Genomic DNA, 16,775 nt, shown 5'->3' with positions numbered 1-16,775 from the left:
GGGGTAAGAACAGCAGTGAGGAGACCCAGGTAGGAGGGGGTAAGAACAGCAGTGAGGAGACCCAGGTAGGAGGGGGTAAGAACAGCAGTGAGGAGACCCAGGTAGGAGGGGGTAAGAACAGCAGTGAGGAGACCCAAGTAGGAGGGGGTAAGAACAGCAGTGAGGAGACCCAGGTAGGAGGGGGTAAGAACAGCAGTGAGGAGACCCAGGTAGGAGGGTGTAAGAACAGCAGTGAGGAGACCCAGGTAGGAGGGGGTAAGAACAGTGAGGAGACCCAGGTAGGAGGGGGTAAGAACAGCAGTCAGTAGACCCAGGTAGGAGGGGGTAAGAACAGTGAGGAGACCCAGGTAGGAGGGGGTAAGAACAGTGAGGAGACCCAGGTAGGAGGGGGTAAGAACAGCAGTGAGGAGACCCAGGTAGGAGGGGGTAAGAACAGCAGTGAGGAGACCCAGGTAGGAGGGGCTAAGAACAGTGAGGAGACCCAGGTAGGAGGGGGTAAGAACAGCAGTCAGGAGACCCAGGTAGGAGGGGGTAAGAACAGCAGTGAGGAGACCCAGGTAGGAGGGGGTAAGAACAGCAGTGAGGAGACCCAGGTAGGAAGGGGTAAGAACAGTGAGGAGACCCAGGTAGGAGGGGGTAAGAACAGCAGTGAGGAGACCCAGGTAGGAGGGGGTAAGAACACTGAGGAGACCCAGGTAGGAGGGGGTAAGAACAGTGAGGAGACCCAGGTAGGAGGGGGTAAGAACAGCAGTGAGGAGACCCAGGTAGGAGGGGGTAAGAACAGCAGTGAGGAGACCCAGGTAGGAGGGGGTAAGAACAGTGAGGAGACCCAGGTAGGAGGGGGTAAGAACAGCAGTCAGGAGACCCAGGTAGGAGGGGGTAAGAACAGTAGCCCAACGGGGATACGAGGGGAACCCACGGTAGGGGGTCATTGCAGCGAGAAGGCCAGTGGGAACACATGTGTTTTGAGGAGGGATTCAATGTTGTCAGGGTGTCTCTTTGAGTTCAGCTCAGAGCCCTAGCACCCACGGTGCTGAGAGCCCTAGCACCCACGGTGCCGAGACCCCTAGCACCCACGGTAATGAGGCGGGAGGTCGGGACGGTGAAGACCAGCTGAGGATGACGAAGGGAGCGGCAGGGCCTGTCCTCCTGGAGGAGGTCGAGGAGATAAGTGGGGGCCACGTTGTGGGGGGCTTTGTCGGTGAGCAGAAGAGTTTTAAGGTCAGTCCGGTGTTGGACAGGGAGCCAGTGTAGTTGGACGAGAATGGGGTTGATGTGGTCGGGGGATTTGGTGCTGGTAATGATGATGTTTAACATTCTTTAACCTGAGACCCCCGCCATTACCCTACATATCCGGATCAAACCATTTAACCTGATACCCCACAACAACCCTACATACTGGATCAAACCATTTAACACCAAAGAGGAAAGATTGTCTCCACGTTGAAGTTTGAAGTCTCACATTATGTAATTTAGTCCGAAGAGAACAAATAATATTCTCCTACTGCTCATCAAAATGTGTATTTCTTCTGTTTTCAAAATAAGAGCCTCTTACCGCCCCACAGTTTGTTGGCCAGTTCCTTCTGGTTCATTTCCATCAGGCAGAGGATTGTGATGTCCACCACTCCCTCTATGGCGCGCCTCCTCTGCTCCTCCTTCTTATCATCCACCTCCTTCTCCTCCACTCTCTGACCCTCTGAGCATTGTGGGTAATCTGAGAAGAGATCCCTCCAGAGCTTCTTCAGCTCCTTGTCTAGAAAAGCGTGTGCGTTCTCCTCAGCCCTCTGGAACAGAACAATCATCAAGGAGAACTTTACTCTGAACTCACTGAGGACATCAGAAGCATCTGTCCTGGATTCACGTCCTGCTGGACAAGAGATGCTTTCTAATGTTCATGGAGAGCTGAAGTCAAACGTCTCGGTGGACATTTACACACCTTGATCAGCTCTGTTTGATGTGGCAGAGACTGAGCACTGGTAACCTTTGACGTCATCTGGTGTCTTTGGGGAACACACACACAATTCTATTTCGCCAGACTTGTAGATGTCAGTATCAGTAGAGACTGATAACAACCAAGTGGTCTGTTTTCATCGTCTGTTTGAACCCCCTACCTCTCCTCGCTGGAGGGGCGTCCATCTTTAAACACCAATGGTACATCCATAGAGCGGTCACTCTTCATGGAGACACAGCTGGGTCCAGGGGAGTCTGTTCTCTGCTGCTGCTCTGGGCTACAAGTTAGGCTGGGCGATAAACCAATTTTATCGATTAACTCGAGTGTGTAGCTCTCATCGACTTGTTTAAATGAAAATCGGTTTTCTCTTTTTTTTCTTTTTCTTTTTTTTAAAGGACAGTGCACATTGATTAACATTTCTGTAAATGCGCCAGTGTTAGCCAGCAGGCTAATTTTCAACTGTAGTCCTTTGTAAAGATGTTATACTAGGCACATGGTGGCTGAAAATAAAATAACATATTAAATCACACAGCAATTGATAAACAGTAATAAAACATCTTCAACATCCGCCAACGCTTCCCTCTCAGCTGCCGTAGTTCGGAATGGGCTCAGCCCTCCCCCCGCACAGAGTGGCATTTACCAAAGTGATACACAAACATGGCAGCGAGTGTGACAAGTTGTATACAACAATTTATTCATGCATGTATAATCTATTTTGAGGTAAACATAATTCATTTGAAATATATCTGTGTGGTTTAATAATGCGTCGATCTGTTGGTAATGCCTCGGGGCTCCAGTAGGGGGATCGCGCTCCTCTTCCTCATTCAATACAGAAGAGTGAAGGGAAGAGCTGCCTGTGTGTCTTTCTCATTCTTCTCCCGTTACTATTCCCTTTTTTTTTTAAAGGCAATTACCGTTTGCAAAACACTGTATATTTATGAACACATGTTGAAAGTTTGAATGTAATGCTGGCACTTTATCAGAACTACCTCTTATTATTAGTAATATTTTATGTTTACAGAAATATTTTATTTTATATTTTACATTTTATGTAATGTTACAGGTTACACTGTTTACAATGGCAGGGCCTGCCATAATGCCCTTTTCTGTAAATCGATCTAAATCGGGAATCGGATTTTTTGTGAAAAAATCGGGGATTCTTTTTTTAGGCCATATCGCCCAGCCCTAGCTACAACACACACACACACACACACACACACACACACACACACACACACACACACACACACACACACACACACACACACACACACACACACACACACACACACACACACACACACTTCGCCAGATTTGTAGATATCTGTAGTCTGAAAACAACCAAGTGGTCTGTTTTCATCGTCTGTTTGAACCCCTACCTCTCCTCGCTGGAGGGGCGTCCATCTTTAAAGAACAATGGTACCTCCATAGAGCGGTCACTCTTCATGGAGACACAGCTGGGTCCAGGGGAAACTGTTCTCTGCTGCTGCTCTGGGCTACAACACACATATTAGTAATATTTTATGTTTACAGAAATATTTTATTTTATATTTTACATTTTATGTAATGTTACAGGTTACACTGTTTACAATGGCAGGGCCTGCCATAATGCCTTTTTCTGTAAATCGATTTAAATCGGAAATCGGATTTTTTGTGAAAAAATCGGGGATTCTTTTTTTAGGCCATATCGCCCAGCCCTAGCTACAACACACACACACACACACACACACACACACACACACACACACACACACACACACACACACACACACACACACACACACACACACACACACACACACACACACACACCTTTTACTCAGACTAATGATGGAGTCATGATGCATCACTGCTGAGCTCTGAGAGTGACAGCAGTCACAGACAGAGAGATCCTCTTCTTACCTCTTAGCTTTGCTCCGGCGGCCATGTTCCCCAGACAGAGTGGTCTTAGAGGTAGGACCCCCCTCTTCTCTCTCCTCATCCATAGTAGACTGGAGACCTGGACACAAACACAACTCATCCATCACTTCAATTGCCTTTTGAACTTTAGCCGTTTATTGAGAGAGAAGATCTTTGTGACTGCTTCACACTAAAGCATTATGGACGTCATAGACCATCGATATGAACCCCACAACATAACCGCACTGCCCTCACTACAGTACAGATGTGTACAGCAGATGACAGATGAATTATTAAACACCTTGAGACTGTAACTGTGCTTAAACACAAAAAGGATATCAAACGAATCACTTGAATATTGAACGCAGTTTTCGATTTACCACACGGGTCAGAAAAGCAGTGAAACATGAACCAAGGTTGCATTCTCTACAGTAAACTGTCTTTAATTGATAAGCGACACACGCAGACATATACCGAGATGAGGTCAATATTAACGATAGTAAGCTGGTTGTTCATTATACATAAACGAAAGACAATAAAAACGGTAGTATAATGTCGGCCTACCTTACCTTACCTTATCTATTCCGTGATTAAAATGCGTCCATACGGTATAAAGTAATAAAAGTATAAATGTAAGGGAAAAAACGGAGGTTAAAGTGTTTATAAAAAACACTTAAACCTTTAAAAAGTTAATCAGGTGAAAGGTTTAAAAAGCGGAGAAAGAAAGGCTTCACGCTGCGACAAACTTATGAGGAAGTGAGCTGAACCGGTTTGACTTTCAGCCGCCCCTCTCAGCGCGGGTAACGTGTTTTCGGGGACGCGCACGCGGGCGCGCGCGCACACACACACACACACACACACACACACACACACACACACACACACACACACACACACACACACACACACACACACACACACACACACACACACACACACACACACACACACACACACACACAGATCACTGAGCCAATTTATGGCAGAAACTCTGATCCTCCAGTCCACTGGGTTACAGCAGAAACTCTGGGACCAGGACCAGGACCGGGACCCGGATCAGAAGCCGGACCGGGACCGGGACAAGGACCCGGACCAGGACCCGGATCAGGACCAGGACCAGGTCCAGGACCGGGACCAGGACACGGACCAGGACCCGGATCAGGACCAGGTCCAGGACCCGGACCGGGACCAGGTCCTGATCCGGGTAAGGGTCCCGGTCCGGGTCCTGGTTCGGGTCCTGGTCCGGCTCCCGGTCCAGATCCGGGTTCGGGTCCTGGTCCGGGTCCCGGTCCAGATCCAGGTCCGTGTCCTGGTACCGCTATGGGTCCTGGTCCGGGTCCCGGTCCAGATCCGGGTCCGTGTCCTGGTCCCGCTATGGGTCCAGGTCTGGTTCCGGGTCCGGGTCCTGGTCATGATCCGGGTCCCGGATCTGGACCGGGACCACGACCCGGATCCATGTTGATATCGCTGCGTGGTCTCTGGCTAGACCAGGGGCGATTCTATGTTCTGACTTTTGGGTGTGCTCAGCCCTCAGGAAGCCACAGGGGTATATGAAGTATACAAAGGGGGAGGGATTACGAATATCGTAGATGTGATTCCTGCATTCTGCTGCATTGTAGGGTGACCTGGTGGAGTGTACTTTTGAACAGTCTGCTGATTTATTGTCAGAAAAGCACAGATATTTTGTATGATATGTAATGTATAATACCAATGAATATTTCATCCCAGAGGAAAGGGTTTAACACATTTTGGCTAAGTCTCTAGCCTTTAAAGAATAAATAAATTGTTTATAACTGAACCTTTTTATCTTAGTAATAGACAACACTGTTGTTAATATAGGCAAGGCAAGGCAACTTTATTGATATAAAACTTTTCATACACAAGGCACTCTCAAAGTGCTTCACATATAAACATTGTTATACAATAAAATAAAATGATAGATAAGTAAAAGAAAACATATGCAAAGAAATGAGTAAAATAGAAAGTTAAAAAGGCTTTTTAGTAAGTAAAATTGAAAGTGCAATGTATTTAAGAAAGTGAGAAAATTAAATTGAAAGTTATTTAAGATCAGATCAACAGTCTCTCTGGAACCCAAGTCGGGACTACAACCCGACCTAAAGGACAATATTCTAGGACTCTAACCCAGCTTCTAGGACTCTAGCCCAGCAACCTTTCTCTCTGGTATCAGATCATGTATTTTTCTGGTAAAAATAGAAAATAAAGGGAAAGTTAAAAAGGCATTTTAGTAAAATAAAGGTAAAGTATTTAAGATTTAGCAGAAAGCTAAAGCAAACATAAAAGTCTTCAATCTTGTTTTGAAGGTGCTCAGAGTTGGGGCAAGTCATAAATCCTCAGGGAGTTTATTCCAGCTATTTGTTGCATAGTAACTAAATCCTGCTTTCCCATGTTTCGTGTTTACTCTGGGGATAATTAACAGATTGGTCTCAGAAGATCTTAGTGTTCTAGAAGGCTTATGTAGTGGAAGCATATCAGTTAAATATTTTGGGCCTAAACCATGTAGGGATTTATAGGTTAGCAACATGATTTTAAAATCAATTCTCTGACCTACAGGAAGCCAATGTAACGATTTAAGAATTGGTGTAATATGTTCAAATTTTTTGGTCTTTGTTAAAACTCTAGCAGCAGCATTCTGAACAAGCTGAAGCTTCCTTGGAGTTTGTTTTGGGAGACCTGTGAGGAGACCATTGCAGTAATCAAGCTTACTAGTGATAAAGGCATGTACAAGTTTTTGTAAGTCTTCGGTGGACATGAGCCCTCTAAGTCTTGCTACATTTTTAAGGTGATAATATGCAGATTTTGTAACTGATTTGATGTGACTGTCAAAATGTAAATCTGAATCCATGATAACCCCTAGGTTTCTGGCTTTGATTGAGGTTTTTATAGTATTATGTAGTATTATATTATCCATGATTTTTCTTTTGCCCTGTCCAAGATTCTGTGACCTTTATTTTCTTCGTAACTATGCTGCCAATTGATGGCGCTGTGAGCTAAATAATGCATTTCTGAACCACTAAAGTGATGAAAAGAAAAAAGACTGTTTGGATGAAGGAATAATCATATGGATGGATTGTGAACTGTAATAATAAAGTTCAGGTCGATTAAATTTCCTTTGGGTAATTTTCACTTCAAAATGAGCATATTGGACGGTGAACTGTGGGCCGTTGTCACTCACCAGTCCAACCCGACGATCGGAGTCTGCTTATTGTAAAAGTCATTTGGGATTGGGTTTCTCTTTCACAGCGCAGAAGAGAGGAGAGAGGAGAGGTAGAGAGAGAGAGAGAGAGAGAGAGAGAGAGAGAGAGAGAGAGAGAGAGAGAGAGAGAGAGAGAGAGAGAGAGAGAGAGAGAGAGAGGGGATAGGAGAAGGGGAGATGGGAGAGAGGGGAGAAGGGGAGACAGAGAGAGAGAGAGAGAGAGAGAGAGAGAGAGAGAGAGAGAGAGAGAGAGAGAGAGAGAGAGAGAGAGAGAGAGAGAGATTAAATCGGTTTAAATATCAGAACAAGTGAATGATTAATCGTCCTGTGGATTAATTGTTTAAGTTTGAGATTGTACATAAAACCAGTTTCATATCAAAAGGAAAGAAAGTGAAACTTAGCACGGCTTCGGGACCACTATAGTTCTAGTTCTATATATAGTTCGGACCAAGACGCTCTGTCTGCTCCGTCCTGTGAGTGAGTGAGTGAGTGAGTGAGTGAGTGAGTGAGTGAGTGAGTGACTCTGAGTGAGTGACTCTGAGTGAGTGAGTGAGTGAGTGAGTGAGTGAGTGAGTGAGTGAGTGTGTGAGTGAGTGAGTGAGTGAGTGAGTGAGTGAGTGAGTGAGTGAGTGAGTGAGTGAGTGAGTTGAGTGAGTGAGTGAGTAGATCAGGAAAGTCTCACTCTCTCTCTCTCAGACGCTCTTACTTTACAGTTCCGGTTAAACTGATACACACACACACACACACACACACACACACACACACACAAATTTGACTTTTGCAGGAAAGTCAGCACAAAAGCATTATAAGCAGATATCTATATCATATAATATTAACTATCACGGCCAAAAGCTGTGTGCGCCTCCAGACGATATTATGACTTTCAAACGACAGCGTCGGGTTCTCCGACGTCTCTGGTTCTTCCACGTCCACATCAATCTGAAGTGGACTGAACCACGACGTGGAGGAGAAAGGGATCGGTGCCCAAGAATGTATTTTTCTCCAGACACAAACGCACCCCACACAGTCCTTCACACAAGAGTTGATTTCAAACCCAGTGACCCTCACGCACTCCTCCATGAAGGAGCCCCCCCCCCCCCCCCCCCCCCGTCTCACCGTAACCCCCCCCCCCCCCCCCGTCTCACCGTAACCCGCCTGCGGCCTCCACTGTGGACCCCCACCACCTCCCTAACCCTAACCCTAACCAGCTCCCCTCCTCTACGCCTCCCCTTAACCGGCTCCCCTCCCACCCTGGAGGGGCCGACTTAGGGTCCCCCCCGTCCACAGGCCGGCTGAGGGGGGGCCCCCACTAGGAGGGCCTGGATCCCTGAGTCAGGGGGTCTTCCCAAACAGGCTCCCTGAGGGGACCCCTGACATCAGGAGCGGAGACGATCGGGTGGGGGGGGGGGGGGGGGCAGCCACACACACACATCGTACCCCTCATCAGCACATTGACACAACACATCACACACACTCCACACTGAAACACACATTCACACGCGCACAACACAACAACTCCACACTCCAACCCCACACTATCAGCCTACAGGAACAACAGGACCTCCAGGATGTCCTGGTGGGGGCCTCTTCTCCCCAGATATCAGAAGCCCCCCCCCCTCCACACCAAAGCCCCTCTCAGCAGCTGGCGGTCGTCTGGAACCAGCACGCCTCCACCTCCAGCCCTGTCACACTAAACCTCACCATGCAGGACGAAAACATCCTCTACGCCGTCACATGCTCCCAATGCCACGTCATATATGACAGCGACACAAAGCACACGATGCTCACCCGACTTAAACAGCTCTTATATACTATACACGTAGGCACTCTCAACACTCACATCGTCCAACACTTCCAAACTCACCCCATCACCTCACTGTTCATCACCGGGCTGGAGGTGAAGGCGTGCTGGGCGGACAGACAGAGGAAGGAGGCGGAGCAGAGGTGGAGAGCCAAGCTTAAGACCCTCCCCCCCTTGGGCCTGAACATCAGGGAGTGGGGGCCGCACTGGGACGCTGCTGGGGGCGCTGGGGGGTCCTGGGACTCCTCCTGGGGGGTTCCCTGCATGGCGTCGGGTCGACTGTGTGTTTTAATATGTTACACGTTTTTATCCTTACAGTTGCTTCCTTCACATCATGATCTATTGAGGCCTTCCACCTCTTTCACTCTTCCTTTTATTCTGTTGGAGGCTTCTTTTATGTGAAGGATGGTATGAATGTGTGAATGGCTTCACTAAGCCTTATTTATCTTTATTTCATATACCCATTTATTTATTTATTTACTCAGTTTTATCTATTTTGCACATTATCTGCCAGCACTTATTTGTTTTTAATACTTCTTGCATGATTTTGCTATGTTTTTGTATTTTTATGTCTGTGCATTTTTTTAATAAAAAGGTTTCCTGCCTTTTTTACCCATGAGTTCTTCTGAGATTGCAATGTGTTCCTTTTTATTCCCATATTTTGTATTAATGCGCATGATTTACTGTTCATGAGAGGATGTGTATGGATGTAAGTCTGATTGGTTCCCTGAAGGACCGAGCTGTGTGCGTACTTTGCTATGAAATCGTTGTCTGTAGCCCTTCTCTGATCTCCGATGGAGGATACATGAAGGAGGCTGAGCAGTTCAGAGGTTATCTTTAATGGATTACCAAACAGAGCCACCCTCATCTCCGGATTAAAGACGTGTCTTCCAGGACTGTAGAAAGAAGCATGACTGATATGGATGAAAACGTACGACACCAGAAAACTCCTGTTCAGAGGAGCCGAACCGTTCAGACAGGTTTACTTCCATAGATGACGGCATTTTAACTATCTTCACATTGCTATCATCGGAATGATAATAATTAATAATATAATAATGTAATTATTATATTTCATTATAATGTATTTATCCTCCTACACATTCACCGAGCGAAGATTATAAAAGTAAATTGCAAATTCCTCGCTAAAAATGTTTACATAAACACTTTTAATGGCTTAACTATACTCAATTATATTTTCCACCCAGAAAAAAAAGTATGCCCGACATTTTTACAGAAAAAAATTCTACTAACTGTCCAATAGGAAAGACGCTCCCAGCGTCTATTAGAGCCGTAGTCGGGTTAAAACAGGAGTGAATGGGCTGCTGGAGCACCCGCTCTGAACGCCAAACATCGCCGGGTATCGGGGTATGGCGTTACATTGTAGTGAATTGGACCCCCTCTCTGTCTGCAGAATACTCCGAAGGGCACCTTTACCCGTCAGTGACAGACGCTAAGGTGCCCTTGACAACAGTTGGAATTTGAAGTGAGACTGTGTTGGTTATCCCCCAGTGTCTGACAGTTTATCCCCGAGTGTCTGACAGTTTATCATCACTGAGTGTCTGACTTTCATCACTGAGTGTCCGAGTCGGCGACAGTCATGCGATGATGTGTTTATTTGGTTTATACACACACACACACACGTGTGTGTGTGTGTGTGTATAAGTGACATATTTGTTAGCATTGTTTTTTTTGAATAATTATGCAACAGACTAACGATGTCAGTGATGATATGATACACTGATCGTTTAAAACAGCCCTTATGGAACGTGACCACATCTTTACTTTCTGTCTCCAGAGAGAGAGACCCGAGTCTCCAAGCAGTCAAGTCTCAAGTAGGTCAAGTCCAGAACAGTCTCCCAGCAGGGAGTCAGAGTCCAGTCTCACAGCAGGGAGTCAGAGTCCAGTCTCACAGCAGGCAGTCTGAGTCCAGTCTCACAGCAGGGAGTCTGAGTCCAGTCTCACAGCAGGGAGTCTGAGTCCAGTCTCACAGCAGGGAGTCTGAGTCCAGTCTCACAGCAGGGAGTCAGAGTCCAGTCTCCCAGCAGGGAGTCAGAGTCCAGTCTCACAGCAGGGAGTCAGAGTCCAGTCTCACAGGTCCAGTCAAGCCTCCAGTCTCCAGCAAGCTTTCACTAATATTATTTCATATTCAAATTGACTTTTTGTTAAATTAGCAATAAGAATGTTATTTTATCCATAGAATGTGAACTATTTTAATGTTGTTTCAGACTGGACAGTCCCTGTGTCTCTTTAATAACCTGCTCGGGTTGTTGGCCGAATTCTGCTCTGTTGACAAGTGATTGATGAGGACGCATCGACTCTGTGGGCAGCTATGGGATTAGCACATTATTACCCAGCATACATTTGGAGGCGATACGCCTGCGTCTGTATGTTTTAACGTTAACTGTTAGTGGGAAAATAAACAACTATTCATTCAACACAAAATTCACCGTACAAAAATTCTTTATTTATTTAATTGTTTGGTTGCAATCTCATTCTCCACCTAAAACAGCTGCTTAATAACATCAATAAATATCAGTAACAGTACATTAGTTACTTTATAAACCAACTGTAGATTATAAAGCATTATCTCAAAAAGCAACCTTTATACATAATACTGTACACCAGTTGTAGGCCCATCCTGCCCCGTCTTCCTCAGCTCTCATCTCCTCCACTAGAGGGCAGTCACGGCCTGTGAACGCAGAGTGACAGTAGGAGGGGTTATCTCCTCTGAGCCATAAAGTAGGAGGGGTTATCTCCTCTGAGCGATAGTGGGAGGGGTTGTCTCCTCTGAGCCATAAAGTAGGAGGGGTTATCTCCTCTGAGCGATAGTGGGAGGGGTTGTCTCCTCTGAGCCATAAAGTGGGAGGGGTTATCTCCTCTGAGTCATAAAGTGGGAGGGGTTATCTCCTCTGAGCCATACAGTGGGAGGGGTTATCTCCTCTGAGCCATACAGTGGGAGGGGTTATCTCCTCTGAGCCATAAAGTGGGAGGGGTTATCTCCTCTGAGCCATAAAGTGGGAGGGGTTATCTCCACTGAGTCATAAAGTGGGAGGGGTTATCTCCTCTGAGTCATAGCTGCTTATGTTATAATGGGGCGTCCTTATGAGATCTTATTTTGTGGTATTGTTGTCGCTCATGAACGCTTCAAATTTACATATCATTGCGGCTCTGGCCAAGGCGACTCTTGACCAATAGTCTATGAATGGAGTTTGTTTATTTTTTCTAAGTCATTAGTACTGATATCAAATAAATCCCGTGGTCGTCTGAAAGAGAAAGTGACTCTTTCCTCCGCGTGGGTTCAGACGAGGCGACGCGGGCTGGATATCGGTTTACTAGACTAAACATTTATCAATTACTGCTGAAGTCTAATGTGACAGGATATATACACACTGTAGGTCCTCTTGTACCAGGAAACTATGTAGATGGGGTCTGTGTGTGTGTGTGTGTGTGTGTGTGTGTGTGTGTGTGTGTGTGTGTGTGTGTGTGTGTGTGTGTGTGTGTGTGTGTGTGTGTGAGAGAGAGGGAGAGAGAGAGAGAAGGGGCCAGGTGCCACAGGAGTCGGGAGACAAGATGGAGACAATTTACAATACAGTTCATTACACGCAACACAACATTGTAAAATAATCTTGTATCTTTAAAATATGACTGTTAATCTATTACTGTGATGCAGTACTGTTAAAATATGACTATTAATCTATTACTGTGATGAAGTTCCGTTAACATATGACTGTTAATCTATCACTGAGATGGATTATTGTTAAAGTATTACCATTACTGTGATGAAGTAGGCTGCTGATAATGTATAACTTTTAACATATGACTGAATAAGTATTGTAAAGTGGTAAAGTACTGACTGTGGTCAGAGGTTGGGCCTCAGGAGCCGGATTCTGCCCCTCAGTGTTCTCAGAGCAGCGGTCAGAAGAACCTGGGAGGTAGCAGAATGGGAGGAGGTGAGGTCATGAGCTAGATGGATCTAGATCTATAGAGCTGTATAGTCCAGTGAGCTAGATGTATCTAGATCTATAGAGCTGTATAGTCCAGTTAGCTAGATGGATCTAGATCTATAGAGCTGTATAGTCCAGTGAGCTAGATGTATCCAGATCTATAGAGCTGTATAGTCCAGTGAGCTAGATGGATCTAGATCTATAGAACTGTATAGTCCAGTCTGCTTGATATTTCTAGATCTATAGAGCTGTATAGTCCAGTGAGCTAGATGTATCTAGATCTATAGAGCTGTATGGTCCAGTGAGCTAGATGTATCTAGATCTATAGAGCTGTATAGTCCAGTGAGCTAGATGTATCTAGATCTATAGAGCTGTATGGTCCAGTGAGCTAGATGTATCTAGATCTATAGAGCTGTATAGTCCAGTGAGATAGATGTATCTAGATGTTTCCAGATCTACAGAGCTGTATAGTCCAATGAGCTAGACCAGTCACCAAGGTCACCAAGGACTCTGTATTGGTAGTAGCATTGATCATAAGAGCAGAACTGCAATAAAACATATTTTACTCACCAACTGGTTTGTGACGCTTGTCTGAATCTAAGGATCAAGATAAATGATTAGTGTTGTATCAGTGGTGAATATCCTCATGTTATTATACTTTCATATTCTTAATGCCACAACATATCTGTGGACATTGGAGAAGGTTCAGCATTCAGAGGTGGAGAGGTTTCTACCACCAGACCTCCAGTGTATGAAGACAACCTATCAGATTCTAGGAAGGGGACAGGAAGTAAGAGCAGGTGGAGATCAGGTGTTTGTCCTCCTGGAGAGTTTGATCCACTCACCGTTCCTCTTCTGGTACACAAAGACTCCAACAACAGCAGCAGCAACAACAACAGCAGCAACAGCGACACCAACGAGGATGAAAACAAGGAGGTGACTCTTGCCTTGAAGGTAAATCAATAAAATAAAATCAGGTGTCTAATAATAGATGTTATTACAGACCCTGCCCCGTCCGTCCCTCCATCATTGAACCACATGTCTACGGTCACGTGATGCTACACAACGTCAGTGTAACTATTCCTCTAAAATGTGTTCTGGAGCTCAGGGTCACTCAGGGACTGATCTGAGCCTAGCCCTATTCATGGAACTCATTTACCCACAATCCACCACCTCAATCCCCTCCACCACCAGTCTTACCCCCGTTGGTCCTGATGAGGGCGGGGTCCAGGGGGGTGGGGATGTCCTCGATGCCTTTCAGCTGGACCACACACTCGTACCTCCCCCAGTCCTCCTGTGGGACGGCCATGAGGTCCAGGTCCACGCTGACCTGGAAGGTCCCGTCGTGGTTGGGGAGGACCTCCCCGGGGTTCACCTGCTCATGGAGCTCCTGGCCGTCTCTCCTCCAGAACACCACCACCCTGTCAGGGTAGAAGCCTGTAGCATGGCACACCACTGGGGAGGAGGGGCTCCTCTGGAGCAGAGACACCCGCGGACGCTCTGGAGAGAGAGGGGGGGGGGGGGGGGAGAGAGAGGGGGGGGGGGGGAGAGAGAGAGAAAAATAAATATATATTTAAACTTTCATGGTTTTCAAATCTTTTTGGTGCAAAAATAGGGTACCTGAAATAAATAAATAGCCTATTTTAATTCATGAGTTTCTAACCCCTCTACCGTCTCAGCTACTCTTCACTCTCTGTGCTCAGTGTAACAGGGATCATACAGCGCGGTTCGGTCCTGCACACGCCCGGACTCCCGTTACAGCAGCTATCGTCATGATCTCTATAGTAACGATGATAAACATAACCCAAGTTCACGGGTTAACAGTTCAATAACCAACACAACACAATGAAACATGGCGGATAGCGAGAAAAAGGACAGACAGTAAAATGTCAATTGCATAAATGATGATTTATTCCTTCAGAGATCACCAGTGGTTTACCTGTGCCTGCTCTGAGATCACGTTTTCTCTAATGAGGCCATGAAACCCTCACGGTTACAGGAACATTCATTTAAAAAACATCCTGACAAGGCATGCAACGATCCGGCCTACTCCAGTCTCTGAGGGATCACCGTTCAAGGCGTCCTACAATCAACATCCTGTTCGCCCGGAACGCCAATCAAAGTGAAAGCGGGATGTTGGCGTCTTACAATATAGCTTTACTAATGGCTAAGTCTGGTGATCTGTTTAGCGATTGGTCTGATAGTTAACTGTTATTCACTTGATTATTCAGGTGATGTGAATATGTTGTTCACGTTAAGTGCACATGATTTTTGTCCAAGATAAAATTACACTTATGTAGCCTACATTTAATGTTCCTTTTGATAAAAATAAAACGACGGGGGGGGGGGGGGCACTACTGCTGTAGTGTATCAGTTAATCCACCAGACAAGAGTCGGTGACGCCCACCAGGTCATGTGACTCTACCTGTTCTCTGCAGAGTGCTCTTCCCGTAGGCCAGGTACTTCTTCAGCCAATCAACACACTCCATGGTGTAGTAGTTCTTCCTGTATTGATTCATAGCTCTATCCTGATCCCATCTCAGTTTGGAGGGGACAGCCTGACGTACTGGAGCGACCCAGGTCAGGGTCTTCAGGTCAAACGCTATGAAGTCCTCTCCATCGTAGGCATACTGGTGATAATCATCAGTAGTATCATCCTCATCATTCCACTCACAGCCAGACATCATCTGAAACACGTGGGCACCTGAGAGAGAGAGAGAGAGAGCGAGAGCGAGAGCGAGAGAGAGAGAGAGAGAGAGAGAGGTTAACTGTCTGTCTGTAGGTTAACTGTCTGTCTGTAGGTTAACTGTCTGTCTGTCTGTAGGTTAACTGTCTGTCTGTCTGAAGGTTAACTGTCTGTCTGTAGGTTGTCTGTCTGTCTGTAGGTTAACTGTCTGTCTGTCTGTAGGTTAATTGTCTGTCTGTCTGTAGGTTAACTGTCTGTCTGTCTGTAGGTTAACTGTCTGTCTGTCTGAAGGTTAACTGTCTGTCTGTAGGTTAACTGTCTGTCTGTCTGTAGGTTAACTGTCTGTCTGTAGGTTAACTGTCTCTCTGTCTGTAGGTTAACTGTCTGTCTGTAGGTTAACTGTCTGTCTGTCTGAAGGTTAACTGTCTGTCTGTAGGTTAACTGTCTGTCTGTCTGTAGGTTAACTGTCTGTCTGTCTGGGTGCTGCTCTAGAGGTATTATGGGATGCCCTCTGTGGTCAGTACTGTGGCCTCTGGACATGTGGGTGTGTTGGTAGTCATGGAAACGTGTGTGCGTGTGTGTGTGTGTGTGTGTGTGTGTGTGTGTGTGTGTGTGCTCCTGCGTGTGTGTGTGTGTGTGCTCCTGCGTGTGTGTGTGTGTGTGTGTGTGTGTGTGTGTGCTCCTGCGTGTGTGTGTGTATGTGTGTGCTCCTGCGTGTGTGTGTGTGCTCCTGTGTGTGTGTGTGTGTGTGTGTGTGTGTGTGTGTGTGTGTGTGTGTGTGTGTGTGTGTGTGTGTGTGTGTGTGTGTGTGTGTGTGCTCCTGCGTGTGTGTGTGTGCGCTCCTGCGTGTGTGTGTGTGTGTGTGTGTGTGTGTGTGTGTGTGTGTGTGTGTGTGTGTGTGTGTGTGTGTGTGTGTGTGTGTGTGTACATATATAATGTATGAACATACCTCCCGTCTGGTTGAAGCGCTTCTTAGCCGTCTCTACGTTGCCCTTGAAGACTTGCTGTTGACCCTGATATCTTCCAGTCTCCTCCTCCCAGTAGTCTGGGTGTTCTCTGGTGAGCTGGTCCATCCAGGCCTGTTTGGGTACGGCTCTCTCACTGACGCTGTCATAGTGAACAAACTGAACCTCATCCACCATCCCAACAGACACAAACTCTGGGAAGGACGAGAGGCCAGACGACGCCGTGACGAAATACCTCAGAGAGTGAATCACTGTGGACAGACAGACAGACAGACAGACAGACAGACAGACAGACAGACAGACAGACAGACA

General features: G+C 46.3%; 1 protein-coding gene across 3 annotated transcripts in view; it reads right to left on the bottom strand.

The window, feature by feature from the left end:
• Window positions 1–11,310: 11,310 nt before the first annotated feature.
• The window catches only part of LOC115539364 (H-2 class I histocompatibility antigen, Q9 alpha chain), a 6,732-nt gene continuing 1,267 nt past the window's right edge, over window positions 11,311–16,775 (bottom strand). The window contains exons 2-9 of one of the 3 annotated variants that reach the window (XM_030350395.1): window positions 16,448–16,714; window positions 15,238–15,516; window positions 14,013–14,312; window positions 13,658–13,759; window positions 13,383–13,409; window positions 12,723–12,793; window positions 12,259–12,297; window positions 11,311–11,557 (exon numbers count right to left, since the gene is read on the bottom strand). In XM_030350395.1, coding sequence (XP_030206255.1) covers window positions 12,283–12,297; window positions 12,723–12,793; window positions 13,383–13,409; window positions 13,658–13,759; window positions 14,013–14,312; window positions 15,238–15,516; window positions 16,448–16,714 — 1,061 coding nt within the window. In that variant the 3' untranslated portion in view covers window positions 11,311–11,557; window positions 12,259–12,282. The remainder of the gene's footprint in view (window positions 11,558–12,258; window positions 12,298–12,722; window positions 12,794–13,382; window positions 13,410–13,657; window positions 13,760–14,012; window positions 14,313–15,237; window positions 15,517–16,447; window positions 16,715–16,775) is intronic. The other 2 variants (XM_030350394.1, XM_030350396.1) reach the window with 2 other exon arrangements.

This window comes from Gadus morhua, unplaced genomic scaffold (assembly GCF_902167405.1).
Source record: "Gadus morhua unplaced genomic scaffold, gadMor3.0, whole genome shotgun sequence".
Classification (NCBI taxonomy): Eukaryota; Metazoa; Chordata; class Actinopteri; order Gadiformes; family Gadidae; genus Gadus; species Gadus morhua.
Note: the sequence above shows the minus strand (reverse complement) of the source record. Positions and strands in the feature narration are given on the sequence as shown.